Here is a 14,820-nt window from a genome sequence, read left to right as displayed (position 1 = left end):
GAGACATTAGGCAGTTGAACAGTTTGTCACTAATGCGACTAAACACGCTGGCCCTGAAATTTAGTATTAAGTGCCAACTGAAGTATTCTGGTCCATCTCAGTTGAAACAAAAATTAAAAGAATTAGTTTCTCCTCTGCTTTTAACTGTTCAAATATGCAAGCTTTTTTTATAGTTTGGCAGTCCAGTAAAATACCTCATGGTTTAAATGCTATAGAAATGCATGAAATTTCTATACACTTCTACAAATATGCATGTACAAGGAGCAGTCTTAATTTGTGATGAGTTCTTAACATTCAAAATATATTATGATTTTAGGTTTTCCATATGGGCATATCCTTGTATGTCAGACAACATACCAGTGTCTTTTTTTCAGGCAACAACAGTGCTAAAGCCAACGTAGTTGTTGAAGAAGGTTACAGGTTAAACTCTGCCAGCCACCATTCATACCAAGCAGAGCAAAATGTAAACCACCAGTTATACTCATCAGAGATATCAACTATCCTCAGCCAGAATCTCAGGATATTCCTCCCAGAACTGGTCTCCAATAATGTCACAGTGCAGGGGAACAACTTTAGTCCTAGTCCGGGTCACTTCAACTTCCTTTTCTTCTGTTTCCTTTGGCAGTTTTATTTTCTTAGTCATGACTTCATTAATCTGAAAAAACAGTTGACACATTAGCAGACATATAAACCTCCAGAGCGGATTCACAAATGGCCAAGAAACAAAGCTACAACAAAAGCAACTATCAACCCTATGCAAACTACAGAATTTGAACCCTGAATCTTTTGAAAGAGTCTGTTCTCAATTCAAAGACTAACACATGAGCAGTTGAAACTGTATGCCATCATCACATGGCTCGAAGAAATTACCTGCAAATTCACATAACCAATTGCAAGTATTCTTAAATAAAGTACAATATTTAATTTGGAGCTATATAAAAGAAATGGGAAACATTGCAAATGTCTACAATTACTAACAAAGAAAAGTACGTATAAGGAACAAGCTGAATATATTTCCAGTTGGGAGCTTCTATCTGTTCTAAGTAGTTCAAATGAAATAATAGAAGTCACTGGCCAAAATTAAATAAATAAAAAAAAAGGATTATCAGTTTTTTACATGTAGAAGTTAAAAGGCTGAACAAGTTAGGGAGAACTCTCAGCTTAGACTAATCAGGTCCTGATCACACAAAACATACATATTTCTAATTAAGATCTCCTACTACAGAAGGACACTAAGGCCATAAACGTTTATGATTTTCTGGGGTCTCATTTCATACAAAACACAGGACAAGAATTCCTTAAACTAATTCTGCATCAATGATATAATCCGAGAATGATAAAAATTTCCAAGTTATCATTAAAAGGAATTCCCCATTAACAGCTGCACTCCTTCCTATGCTCCTTTACAGAAGTAGAAAAAGACTAAGCATACTATGAGCTGAACTACCCCACTGAACAAAAGTTCGTAATTCCTTTGCAGTTGAAATATTTGGGATCTAATCCTGTGAAGGGCCTGGCACAGGCCCCAGTGATTACCATATCAAACTGACAACAGTCATTAAAATGTAATTTTTCAGGAAGCAGAATACTTCCTCAATTTTCAAAGCTGGTAACACTGAGAAACCAACTGTATGATCCATTAAACAAGGGAGATTTATCTAGCAAATACATCAGTCTTGTGAAATTCTACATATACATCATCATTTGCTGATACTCATTTTATCTCGAGTCATAATTTGTATCTAAGCCAGACTTCAGAGACTAGTTTTTATACTACACTCATAGATAAAGATATTTCAAAAACACGTCCAAAACAATTAATCATCTTATACATCATTATATGGCAAAAATGGTTAGTTTTAAAATATATTTATACATAGACATACATTTGGGATACATACGGTGATCTTACAGTGTAGCTTGTCTGCCATAATGCAGCTATTTAAAACATGAGCATGAAGCAAGTGGTAATATAGTTTTTTACCTTCTGCCATATTAAGACAGTTCCTTTTCTATACATCAAAGGCTCGTTGTTGTAGTTGATGTTGAATTCAGAAAATAAGATTTCATTCTTGTCTCCAGCCAAAGTTCCCTGAGAGGAAATGAAAAGAAAAAGTAGTCTTATAGAAAACAAACAAACAAGATCTCTAGGGTAGAAGATGGGTGAATACTGGAAGTAAGATTGACATTTATACAGGTTTTTCACCTTTAAATTACAAGGTTTAATTACCTCTCCCAACAGAGGAATTATTTCCAACTCCCAAATGAGGATATTAAAACAGAGAGGTTTTTTATTACATTTTCAAGACTAATAGAAGAAAGTCAACAAACTCCAGGAGAAAACAGAAATAATCTGCTGAAGTCTGCACAACGAGACAAAATACTACAGACGGGACTGGGAATCAATAGTAGCTGAATCCTGTCATTGTACTTCGTGCTTGTGGATACTGGATGTTTATAAGACATTTTTAAGATTTCTAAGCCCGCTAATTGAGAAATCGAAATCCTGCCAATATTTGACCAAAAATACATTACTTGCTAATCATATTGACATCTGTACAATTCAAGAAGTTGTTGAATCTACACCCACAAAATTATTACAGTAAGAACAGACAAGCCAGCCAGGGCTGCTGGGTAGGCAAGACACAGCTTAGCAAATCTTATGATCTTCTTTGTAGCCGGGGGGCGGGGGGGGGGGGGGGGGGGGGGGGTGTGGTGGTGGTGGAAAGAGACCTCAAGAGACTCTTACCTGGAGTCTGTCCTGTGCTTGCACTGGTGTCAAACCACTTCGCTGTACAAGCATCCAAAACACTGTATTATAAAGATTATTAATATGGCCTACAGAAAAAGATAAAAGAGAGAAAGACTATTTACCAAATCTGAGTGACTACTCAGAAAAAACAACTTTATTTCCAGAGTCACATCCAAGAAACAGCCAAGAATAAAGGGGAATTAATAATATCAGTTGCTAGAGAAGATACAATCTTTCCCATTCATTTTTTAAGGTACTGCATATCGTAAGAATGACAAGAAGATAGACCATTATAAAATTCTGAAAAGGGAGGGCAGAGGGTGAAGGGTGTTTATGTGTAACACAAATTATCTTCATCTGAGCAACAGGGACTAGGTACTAACAAAAACCTAGAAATTAAATTCAATGGTCTGTTCTAGCATGGAATAAACAGCACTTTTGATTGCTATAATTTTGCTACATGGTGTGAATTTGAACATTCACATCTCTTCATTAAAGAAGATTACTTTGGCTAAACAAACCCAGAACATAAAAAATAACAAATGAATTCTATTAATAATTCTAGTATTTCCTGGGCTGAACTCACTCTCAGCATGCAACAAATATAGTTTAGCCTGAAGACTCAGAATTTCAGCGAGTATTTCTACATCCATACAAAGCCCAAAACAATTCTAATATTGTATATTTAAAACTACCACCCTACCAGCTGTTCTTTCACTGATACCTATATGTACAAATACACTGGCAGTGAAAGCATTTCTATTCAGAGAGGAAGAGAACTCAACTGCACAAATCTCTGTTTTCTAGAAATGCTTACAATCTGCTTGTCTCCAGCTGAGGTAGTCCTTTAAATTTTGATTGGTGGGATACAACACAATTCGTCCATCAAATCCTGGTGGGTACAGAAGTTGCTGGTCCTTAAAGTAATCCTTCCAATAGAAAACGTAACTTGAGGCAAACTGGGAGACTACATGAGTCATGAACTTGCTTGCAAACACAAAGCAAAAGGAAAAAAGAAAGAAATACATCAGTATGATTATATATCTGTGATTATCGGAGGTATCAGTAGCAATAATTCTGGTGGATAGCAGCATTTCTTAAATAATGGCCCAACATATCAGCTATGGCATAGATTCTTCTGAAGAACAGAAAGTATTGAGAATCAAGTAAAAGAGTTTGGGAAAGGAAACATTTTGTTAAAAGAATGTTTGTTCTAACAACGTTTCTAATGTTTGTTTTACCAATACTTTTTTTAAAACTCTGTATCACTGAACATATTTTCCTGAAAGATCACACGCAAAGAGTTCACATGAAGAACCTGAACTAATTGTAGTATACACACCCAAACACAGCCATACTCCTAACCTCTGTGTGCAGATGAAGGCAAATCTAAAGAGGAATTGCAGGTTTACAGAGAGATGTTAAAAATAGGTTCACTTCAGTATCAAACCAGCTGTTACCTTGCTCTTCTTTTAAACCATCTACTCTTCTTTTTGAAAACAAAACTATATTCATCGCTCTGTCCATAAGCAATAGTAATATCCTCTAATTCTTGCATCACTGTCTGGGCACACTTGGTCATCAGTTGAAGAGCACGGTCATCATTTGGCTTTTTGAACTCATGCTGCTCAGAAAACCTTCAAAGCAAAAATGGTTGAATAAGAATCCCTTAAAAAGCTACTAAAAATGCTAACCCATTCATTTTCCTCATATTTGCTTTCTATGAATATTGATTTCCAGTATCCTGTCAATAGTGATGGACAATTCCCTCCAGGTATGAAAATAACAAAACCACTCTTTTTATACATTCTCCTTCCCATCAGTACCTCACCCTAACCAGTCCTTCAAAATGACTGGGTTCTGTATTTTACTTGGAAAAGGACAACAAATACTACTTTGGAGAGGTTTAGATTGGATATTAGGAAAAATTTCTTCACCAAAAGGGTACTCAAGCATTGAAACAGGCTGCCCAGAGAGGTGGTAGAGTCACCATCCCTGGAAGTGTTAAAAAAGTGGGTAGATATGGCGGTTTGGGACATGGTTTAGTGGGCATGGTGGTGTTGGGTTGATGGTTGGGCTGATGATCTTAGCGGTCCTGTCCAACATTAATGATTCCTAGTTTTTACTTTCATTAAAAAATAATCCAGCCACCAAGCCAGGAAACATTAAATTACTACTCTACCCTTAATTGGTTTAGTGGTGGACTTGGTAGTGTTAGGTTAATGGTTGGACTGGGTGATCTTAAAGGTCTTTTCCAACCTAAACGATTCTATGATTCTGTCCACTCACCTTCTCCTAGGGTGCCTTTTATACTCATTCCTACAAGGGCAACATTATCAGTGAACTTGTCAAGACTTGAGAGCTTTACCAGAACCTCACGTGACCAAACCAGAGATCAAATCCGCAGCAAGAACACATCACCTACTACCCAAGAGAACTGTGCTCTATTTATCCCAAAGAAAGGTGAATGCCACACAGACAATGACTCCAAACACAAATAAATATCCCTGTATACCAGTTGCTGTCCCTCCCCCAGCACACCCAAGGCACGGGTATGCTATTTCCCTCCCACCCTGCGGAAGGCACAGTTCTGAAGCTGCCCATGGCCCTTGAAGACAAACACCCGTAGTGACTCCGTGCCCTGGAGAGGCCTAGCGAAGGGCTCACAGGGATCAGGGCGGGAAGGAGCATGTGTAAGCCCTGCACCTGCAGAATTCACACAGGTGGGGCAGGGAACAGCCAAGGCCAACTGCAGGGCAGCAGTCAGGATCCCTCTTCTCGGCGCATCGCTCCGAGCCCGCACCCTCAGCGCCTTCAGGCCGCGGAAACTCCCCCCGCGCCCCGCCGCACCCCAGCCCCGTCCTCCCGCCCGCTGAGGCGTCGCCATAGCGACCGCGCCGCTATGAGCGCCCGGGCCGCCCGCCCGGCTTGCACCTGTGGAAGTTGCGGCCGTCCAGCCGGACCACTATCCAGCAGTTGGGCAGACAGCTGTCGTCCGCCTCAAAGTCCCGCACATACTCGAACTTGCTTTTCGCCATGGAGAGGCAGCGGCGGCCGCGCACACCGCCCGCCCACCGCCCGCTCCCCGCAGAGATGGCCGACGCGGCCCGCCAGCAGCCCAGCATGGCCCGAGCGGAAGCGGAAAGGGCGGGCGCCCTCCGGGACGACGGCGGCGGGCCCCTCTGGGCGGGCAGGCGGCCCTCTCTATGGTTTCGGCGGGCCCCGCAGGCGTGCGGCCGGCGCCTGGCGAGGGGAGCGCGGGCGGGGCCGGAGGGGGCGGGGCCTCCAGCGCCCTCCGCGGCGGCCGCGCGGGGGCGGGCGGCGGGCTCGGCGCGCGCCCGTTGGCTGGCGGCGGCGCGAGGGCGCGGCGAGCGTTAGCGCAACGGCCGCAGGCGGCGAACGGCCGCGGCGGGATGGAGCGGGCGGCGAGGGAGCGCCCGCTCCGCTCCGGGCCCCCCCCGGAGCCGCCCCCCGGGCTCCGCCGCCCCCCGCCGCCCCCCCCGCAGGGGCAGGCCAAGGGCCCCCTCAGGGTGCTGCACATCAAAGTCGAGGAGCCCGAGCCGGGGGGGGGAGATCCGCCGGGCTGCCGCGGGGACAGCAGGGAGTCAGGGGGCGAGTTCAGGTGCTCCCCTGCTCCGTGGTGGGATAGAGAGGAGGTCCGCGGCGCCATCAAGAGAGAAAGGGACCATGAAAGGGGCAGCGGAGAAAGCCAGAACGAGGTGAAGGTGCTGGAGAAGAGGGGAGATGGGAAGGAGCCCTGGAGAGGAGGTTCTGTCAAGGTGGAGCCGCCTGACGTGGCCTTCGAGGCCTGCAGGGTGAAGATAGAAAAGGACGATGCCCTGGCTGCCTCCCTGTGTGGGCCTGCTCACGCCAGCACCGATGACCGCAAGCCGCAGCTGTGTGAGGGCTTTGGGATCCTCCCTGAAGATCTGAAGATCCCAGTTGTGTTTCACCCCTTGCCTCCCGGGACCCGCATACAGATCCAAGGCCCTTTGCCATCAGAGCTGATCCATGTGACAAAAGTGCCGGTGAAACAAGTGCCGCTTAAAATGCAGTCTTTACTACAGCCTTCAGTAAAGATTGAAACTAAAAATGTTCCCCTCACAGTACTACCCTCCGATTCAGGTATTATGTTAAGAGAGCTTGGGAGGGTTCAGTAAGTGGCACAGAGCTGACAGGTTGTCAGATAGGAGAACAGCAGGACAGCTAAAGAACAACAACACAAGTAGAAAGGTTGTGTTAGAGAACCATCCCTTTGTATAGACTGGAGTTGGTACAACTTTCTTCTTCAGCATAAGATGTAAACATACAGGAGCACAGAGTTCTCCAGTGGTTTGTTAAAATCAATGCAGTTTTGTCCACTTGCTCCCTGACTACATTAAACCCCTTATAAAAGGTGTTCAGAATTGCATTGAGTTGTGATTGCAAGTTTACAGTCAGGAATCTGCTTGATTTTTAAAGCTATGAAGCATTCATACACCTCTCTGAGAAAATTTGGACATGTTACATGAGGAACATTTTGAAACATCTGGATTAGAAGCTTACTTTCTTTGAAAGGTGTCTAGGCTTTCAAAATTAATGACTTAAAGTGAGGTCTTAAAGAGTAGAAGACTTTTACCCTTTATTGATAACGTGAAAGAGTGCCTTTCTAAGCCTTTTTCAGAGAGAAAATTACTTGCTCAGGGATCAGTTGTGAGGGGTCTGGGGCTTCATCATGTCACCAGCTCAATCTAAATGCAGTCTGTGTTTTCAAAGAGCTAAAGCTGGGTGTCATGTAACAGTCATTTGGTAACACAGGATCCTGCCACAAAATGAGTGTCCAAATCGGAGAAAAGAGCAAGAGGGGCAAAAAAACCCCCAAACAAAACAACCAGAAACCCAGAACAGGAACAACCTCAGCTGAGAAGCCAGGGACTGCACAGGTGTGGGACTAAACTGCCATACGATCATTAGATCTGGTCCCTGCATCGTTAGGGCATCGGGGACTTAGTTCTGGTGGTGATGAGAGATTTGTAGCGATATGGTCTATGCTATACAATGTTTAGTTTACAAATTCATAAGTTTATAAATTCATAAGAAAACAATCTAGCCAAATGAAATCCAAACCAGTGCGTTAGCAGTCCCATATGCTTTTTTTTTCCTTTTTAAATAATATGTAACAAAAGCCAAGTAAATGATTCCTTATGCAGTGGCTCAGTGAAAGTTAGTGGAGGATACTCCCTTAGCCTTCATTATTTTTCTAGGAACTGCTCTCCAAATGTGCATCGAGTTTCATGTGTTCCAAAGCTCTAGAGATTCTTTTGACTGTTGCCAAATATCCTCTTGATGTACTATTGAACGTAACCTGTATTGCATATATTGCCTGGAAGATGATCATCTTTCCTTGTTTTGTTGCATAGGTATGCCAGATACTCCATTTAGCAAGGACAAAAGTGGCCATGTAAAGCGTCCAATGAACGCATTTATGGTGTGGGCTAGGATTCATCGGCCAGCCCTAGCAAAAGCTAACCCAGCTGCCAATAACGCAGAAATCAGTGTTCAGCTTGGATTGGAGTGGAGCAAACTGACTGAAGAGCAGAAGCAGCCCTATTATGATGAAGCTCAGAAAATAAAACAAAGGCACAGAGAGGAATTTCCTGGTAAACATGTATTTATTTACCTGGATGCTTTAGAAGTGCAAGATTTTTTGAAAAACGGATCTCTTTCATTAAAGCAAGTAATAGAGTTAGAAAAAAAATTACAAAAATTTCAAGCACACAGTCCTTCTGTCAGCTTTCTAGTGCCTGAAAGCATATTAATTTTTTAAAGCATCCAAAATGATGTTTCACCCTTCATAGCCTCTGATGTTTCTTACGGTCTTAGACCAACACAGCTACAGCAGCTCTTCTGAATGCTTTAGTAGTCCAGTGGCCAGATAGTGAGTTTATTGTGAGCATGGCCTGCTGCATCATTTTACATGCTCCAGAAAGAGCTGCTCAGGTGGCCTGTGGTGACACGTGCTACCATTCCTTAAAAGCAGGAAAGGGAAATGCCACAGGAAGCACAAACAGCATTGTATTCTGTGGGATTCTTCAATGTGTGGACTTGGGATTCCCAAATAATGGTGTGGAAGATGTTGTTTCTCAGCCTTTTGTCAAAAGGGTTAAAAAATTGTACCCTTAACAAATTCATTTCTCCATAACACTGCAGTTCAATAAAACAGAGCATAAGTACTTTGAACACTCTTTTTAAAAGCTGTTGAGATACCAGGTGTGTGATCCTTTCTCTGTTGTCATAATCCTGCTAGTTCCTGATTATGGCTAATCCTGGCAGAATTTGTCATAAACAAGCAAAAGATAAGAGCAGCACTCTCCCTCTCTCCATGCACCCTTCAAAAAAAAAAAAAAAAAAAAAAAAGGGACTTCTTTAAAGTTGCGTTAAGAGTTAGCCTGTGTAAGAAACTGAGGTGCTTAGTCTAAATTCATAATATATTTATACATCTGTTAGTGTTTGGTTAATGTTGTAAGTCAAAGGCAAACACACTTCTCCAAAATCTATACAGGGTTCCTAGTGGGTTATATTTTCCATTGCCTCCTGTAACCTGCAGGTGTATGTGAGACTTAAGGGGTTAAGGAAACAATCTGGAAAGATGCACATTTGGAACACAGTCACAGTTTTCTTCTGCTCTGACAGCCATGGTACAGTGTCATGTTCTCCTTAACATGCTTTCCTCAGCTGTGCCACATCACTCCCCACTGTTCTATATTTGTCTCACAAACAGTTACTATTTAGTAACATAGAAACAATGCCCAAATATGTCCATTTTATTTCCACCTCTGTTAAAATGCCCCATTTGCTAGCTCACTGAAACAAATGCAGTATTGCCATTGACTATAGGAGCAGGTTTTGGACTCTTTTTTTTTATTTTAGATACTTCAGAATTACAGATATCATAGCTTTACATAAAGAATGAGACCGTCCCAAAAATTGGATGTCTGCATCTTTTTTCATCTCTGACAGGTTGGGTTTATCAACCACGACCAGGCAAAAGGAAGCGTTTTCCACTGCCTGTCTCTGCTGTATTTTCCAGCACTTCTCAGAGCATCATCGCTACAAGTCCAGCTGGCATGTGTCCCTTCCAGTCACCTGTTTACCCTGTTGTCATCCCCAATGTTAAGAACAGTATTGGACATCCAGTCTGTGAGTTTTCAGTAGTGAATTATTTTAAAAATTCAGAATTCACCTATTGTAGTAAAAGTTACATGTATGGTAGTGTACATATAGTTAAAACAATTTCCTGGTCTTTCTTGACGCCACTGTTTCTATTGGTCCTCCTCTGCAGTGCACCTCTGCTTCCTAGTCTCTACCCACTGTTTCCTCAGCCTCTTAAATTCTCCTTGCTTCTTCATTGCCCACAGATCCCTGCTATTGTCTTTGTAGCTCCTACTTACCTCCTGCTACCTCTTGCTCTTTTCAGATCTCTATTACTCAACACTTGCTTTCTGTTAAGCTACAGCTGTTTCTTTTTCTTGTTCTGTCTCCACCGCACATACATCTTACCTCACCAGCTCTAACTGGTGCTCAGTCCCACCCTACTAAGCCTGAAAAGGCTGGTTAGCTTAGTCTGTGGCACCTCCACCCTGGTGTTAGTGTTCCTTCATAGTGAGGACACCACTGCTCTAGAGCAAATGTTCAGCAACTTGGACTGCTTACAAGGGACAGTAGACAGAACTGTCAACAAGGTCATCAGAAAGGAAGTTAGTGGGGTGTTAGTAAGGTGTGTGCTGCAATATTAAAGCAGTCACTAAATCTGAAAAAAATTTTCATTTGCACATTTTCCATGAACAGTTACTTAGGTATATATGCACACCTGGAATAGTTCTGTAAGTAGTTGTTATGAACTTGCACATGCCCACAGTTTGAGCATACATAGCTCAGCTTTTATGCAAACAAAAATACAGTTACAGAAGGAATGCATTAAAAAGTTGCATCTAACCTGGAAGGATCCTCCTTTTTATAATCAATGTGGGCAGTGAAATAGGGTGTAATATGAGAGCCCACAATCAAGTACAATAGCTGACCTGCATATTTTGTAGTGAAAGAGCTCTGGCTCTGTCAGTGTATGGCTAGTGGATTTCAACAACAAATAGCTTAGACCCAGGCAATGGCATTTTTCTCTTTAAGTGTACTGACAAGGGCTGCTCTCTTTATAAAGAGACAAGAAAATGAAATGCCTGTTTATGCTGTGTGGTAGTGTTCAGAGATGTAAAAGAGAACACTCAGCTTTGTTCTGGTGAAGTTCTGAGTTAGTGATGTGATCCTTTCTCAAATCCTTCTGTATATTTGACTGAATAAAGTATTCTTTGTTTTCTTACCCTAGTATATTTTATAATGTTATGTTGTCCTCAAATGCTACTATGTTTTGTCCCAGAGTTTACTATCCTATTGTGGTTGAAATGATTCTTAAATACAAACTGTAAACATCTAGACACATTTAAGTCCTGTTGACTCAGAATTTAGACTCAGACTAGGTAGCGGGGTTTGAAAATACTTATGCAATGTGTTTTGAAATCTTTCTGTATAAAGGCAGTCCTGTTGACAGGACGTGTGATTTGAAAGTGTATATTCAAGTGTGTGTTCTGCAAAAAACGTTTCAAAGTGGAATTGGTTATCAGGTACATTCATTGGTGAAACACCTAAGAAAACATGTCAGAGAGTAGGGTGTTTTAACTGTTGTTTCTCCTTCTCACTGCTGTTTTGGCACCACACAGATTTGTAAAGAATTTGGCTCACTCCAACTCAGCTACTAGACTTGGGAGGTCTTCTGAGCTTCAGGCACTAAATGCATGCTCCAGCCCCATTCTGTGGCCATATCAGGACAGGACACAGCCCTCACCAGCCTCACAGCCTCAACACTCACTAGTGAATTCCTTCTTCTTTCACCCTTGGGTTTCTGTAGAAGTAAGCTTGAATGTGCAGGCTCCAAAAGCCACCTGTCAGAACACTTGTAGGCCAAGTGGTGTATGACTGTGAGTTGCAGGGAAGTAATGCTAGAAGGTGTTTTGGGGGAAATGGTTCTGGCTCTGGCTGTGGTTTGCTATGCTGCTGTTTATGAAATCTTTTCCCCTATTCATGTCTGATGAATAACTGTTCTGTTTCCTAAAGGTGAGTCTCCTTCTGCCATCCGTCTGCCGGCTTCTTCCATCCAACATGCTGGTGCAATTACTCTTTTCCAGTCTACTAGTGCAAGCACTGCATCAGTGGCTGTTCCAGCTCCAACCCTGCCCCTGCGCCCTGTAATTTCACCACAGCACTTTGCTGAACCTGCTCAGACAGAAGCTCTTGATGTACCATCTGGGCTCAATTGCTCTCTGAAGAGACCTACACCAGTTTTCATTGAGAGCTTCAGCAGAAACCCAAGTAACATAACCACCACTAACGGCAGATTTTCTGTCTCTAATAGTGAGCCCCCGAAGGAGTACCCAGGGGTTTCTATTTTTCCTAGAGGCGTACCTCTTCCCCAGCCTACCCCTTTTCTTCACTCACATCTCTATGAGTCTCCTCCCATTGGTCAGCCAGCCAGTCTGTTTGGAGTACCGCCTCGGTTTTCATTTCACCACCCTTACTTCGTACCTGGACCTCACTATTTCCCCTCAAGGTAATTAAACCCTTCATTTCAATACCAGTAAGAACAAATGCTAAAAGGCAGAGAGTCTCTTGACTTACAGAAACAAGAGCATTCGGAAGGAAAGGTGCTCTTACCTTCCTATAGCTCCTGTGTGGTGGGACCTGCTGGCCTGAGGCTGCTCCTAACATGTGCCCATTATTGAAGGCTCCACAGTGCAGTAATTGGCACTCCTGAGCCCACAGTAAATAGAAGTAGCTTCTCTCCACTTTATGCATCTAAGCACAGTTGATTTCTACAGAAAAGCATTAGGTAGAAATAGTGTAAATATATTTTGAAAATGATCAGATAGAATTAAAGTAGGTGTGTGAGATGTCTCCTGGGTACTATGATTACAGCTGTCATAACTGCCAATATTTCTGAAATCCAACCTGGTGGGAAATGTCTTCAGAATTCTTATTTAAGTAGTAATTCCTAGTTTTTCCTTTGTAGTCTCTGGGCAGTCAATCAGAGATCACCTGATTAGAGAATTTACAAGCTCACACATGTAATATCCTGTGGTTATTTCCTAAGCTAAGCATGCACAGAAAGCACCAGTGCCCTCCCAGCAGCAGGTGTGCTGCTCAAACGCAAGAAGTCTGATGGCCTACTGATGCTTATTCTTTGTGAGGCATCTTTTTTCTTTCATGACTGTGCAATATCAAACATAATAATTTGTTATGTCCAAATGGTTGGACTTGATGATCTTAAAAGGTCTTTTCCAACCTAAACGATTCTATGATTCTATGATTATGACTATTAGACTTAAATTCTGCTTGTTTATACACTGTTCATTCCTACTAATAGCAACAACCAATATGTTCCTATGGCAGTAAGACTACCTGGTCATAAATTAGGGCTGATGATGACCCATCAAACTCAAAAGAACTTAATGAGCTGATAAGTGCAATACAAGATATTTCTATTTTTGAGGTCCTTTAAAGAAACACAGGGCACATAGTCCCAAAATTGCTAAAGATGAACTTTGCTTAGCCCTTGGTCTCTGAAATTAGACAGTTCTGTGAGGTGTCTGAGGGAGAGGAGTGTTCTTGTGCCATAAAAGACTCTTCTGAGTTCACACATTAATGGACTTCTGAAGGCTGCCAGCTTTGCTAATGCCAGGATCTTATAAGTTCACATTCCTATAAAATAATTTCTTGCATACAAGAATTGTAATTTCTGAGTAGCACTGACAGTGTAAATGTATGTATGCAGATTTATGCACTAAAAATTTAAATGTTAGCTTGGAAAGATTAATAGTCTCCTTGAAACCTCAATAGACATTGAATCAATGTCTTTATAATGTCTGCACTGTAGAGCTCTATAACTTCTTCACATACTTTGTTTTCTTAACAATGTAGTGAATTCCTCTAACACTGTAAATTACAATATGCGTGTCATTCTGCATCAGAATAAAAATTCAAACTCCTGACACCAGAGGAATACAGTTACATTTGACATAGTAACTTCCTGCAATCTACTATGTAGTTGTTTTTTAAAAATTTATCACTGTACATTCTTTAAATAGTAACATTGACCACCACATATTGGGCACAAGGATTGTCTGTCAGTCCTCCTGTTTAATAACAATGTAACAGATGCACGCATTCACTCAAAGAATAAATAAGAGTGTTTTACCCCAGATCTGTCATAAATTTTGACATACAGAAATAACATAAACTGACGACTGATGCTTTGTTTTACTATTCTGAGTATGTCAGTTAACATACTGCAGGCTTATCAGATGCTGGTTTATCCATGATATTATTTCATTGATAAATACAATGGGGTTTGTGTTTGTTTTCAGAGCAATGTCATGTGTGTATCTAGCATGAAGAGGTGCACATGCACAGATACAGAATCCGTGCACGACTCTTGTTATGGGCCCCAGTGTTTAAATTAGGCATGGTTTTAAAGTACGCATGTTTTGAATATTTCAGCAGGATAAGCTGGCTAGCATAGAACATTAATGTCATTCTTTTTTTCTTAGCTGAATGGAAGTCCAGGCAATCTGCATTTCTGAAAGCCAACTTTCACTCTCTTTCATTGCAGCACATGCCCATTCAGCCGACCTCCATTTGGCTATGGGAATTTCTCCAGCTCAGTGCCTGAATGCCTTGGCTTTTATGAAGACAGGTACCAAAGACAGGAGGTGATGTTTTCAGCTCTGGAGGGAGACTATCCTTTCAAGGAATACCCAGAAGAAAGTATACGTGAGGGCCACCGCAGCTGTGAGCGCGTTGAAGTAGTGTCCTGTCACAACAGCTGCAGCGAGGAGCGGTATTTAAGCCCCCTACCACAGCTGGACGTTGGAGCATTGGAGGAGGTTTTGTCAGCCACCTCATCTACTCCCTCCAGCATCCACCTGGTCAATGTAACTGACAGCGATGAGGAAGAAGAAGTAAAGTTGTTACGAGAATTGTAA

At 42.2% G+C, this 14,820-nt stretch overlaps 2 protein-coding genes across 4 annotated transcripts; one reads left to right on the top strand and one right to left on the bottom strand.

Annotated features, from left to right (window-relative positions):
* On the bottom strand, positions 1 to 5,877 carry THG1L (tRNA-histidine guanylyltransferase 1 like). Of its 3 annotated transcripts, XM_075715486.1 has the most exons (6): positions 5,687 to 5,877; positions 4,213 to 4,389; positions 3,570 to 3,739; positions 2,750 to 2,838; positions 1,985 to 2,092; positions 1 to 655 (listed from the first exon to the last, which is right to left on the bottom strand). In XM_075715486.1, the coding sequence occupies exons 1-6, from the start codon at positions 5,875 to 5,877 to the stop codon at positions 494 to 496; spliced, it is 897 nt and encodes a 298-aa protein (XP_075571601.1). In that variant the 3' UTR covers positions 1 to 493. The 3 variants fall into 3 exon arrangements, with proteins under 3 accessions (XP_075571601.1, XP_075571603.1, XP_075571602.1); XM_075715488.1 differs by lacking the exon at positions 5,687 to 5,877 and having other exon boundaries at positions 3,570 to 3,644; positions 4,213 to 4,317; XM_075715487.1 differs by lacking the exon at positions 5,687 to 5,877 and having other exon boundaries at positions 3,570 to 3,735; positions 4,213 to 4,221.
* Positions 5,878 to 6,165: 288 nt separating this feature from the next.
* Positions 6,166 to 14,820, top strand: SOX30 (SRY-box transcription factor 30). Its single transcript, XM_075715736.1, has 6 exons — positions 6,166 to 6,877; positions 8,152 to 8,391; positions 9,752 to 9,931; positions 11,897 to 12,389; positions 13,203 to 13,294; positions 14,447 to 14,820. The coding sequence occupies exons 1-6, from the start codon at positions 6,166 to 6,168 to the stop codon at positions 14,818 to 14,820; spliced, it is 2,091 nt and encodes a 696-aa protein (XP_075571851.1).

The sequence above is a fragment of the Pelecanus crispus genome, chromosome 8 (genome assembly GCF_030463565.1).
Source record: "Pelecanus crispus isolate bPelCri1 chromosome 8, bPelCri1.pri, whole genome shotgun sequence".
Lineage (NCBI taxonomy): Eukaryota > Metazoa > Chordata > Aves > Pelecaniformes > Pelecanidae > Pelecanus > Pelecanus crispus.
This window is presented reverse-complemented; position numbering and strand designations above follow the sequence as displayed.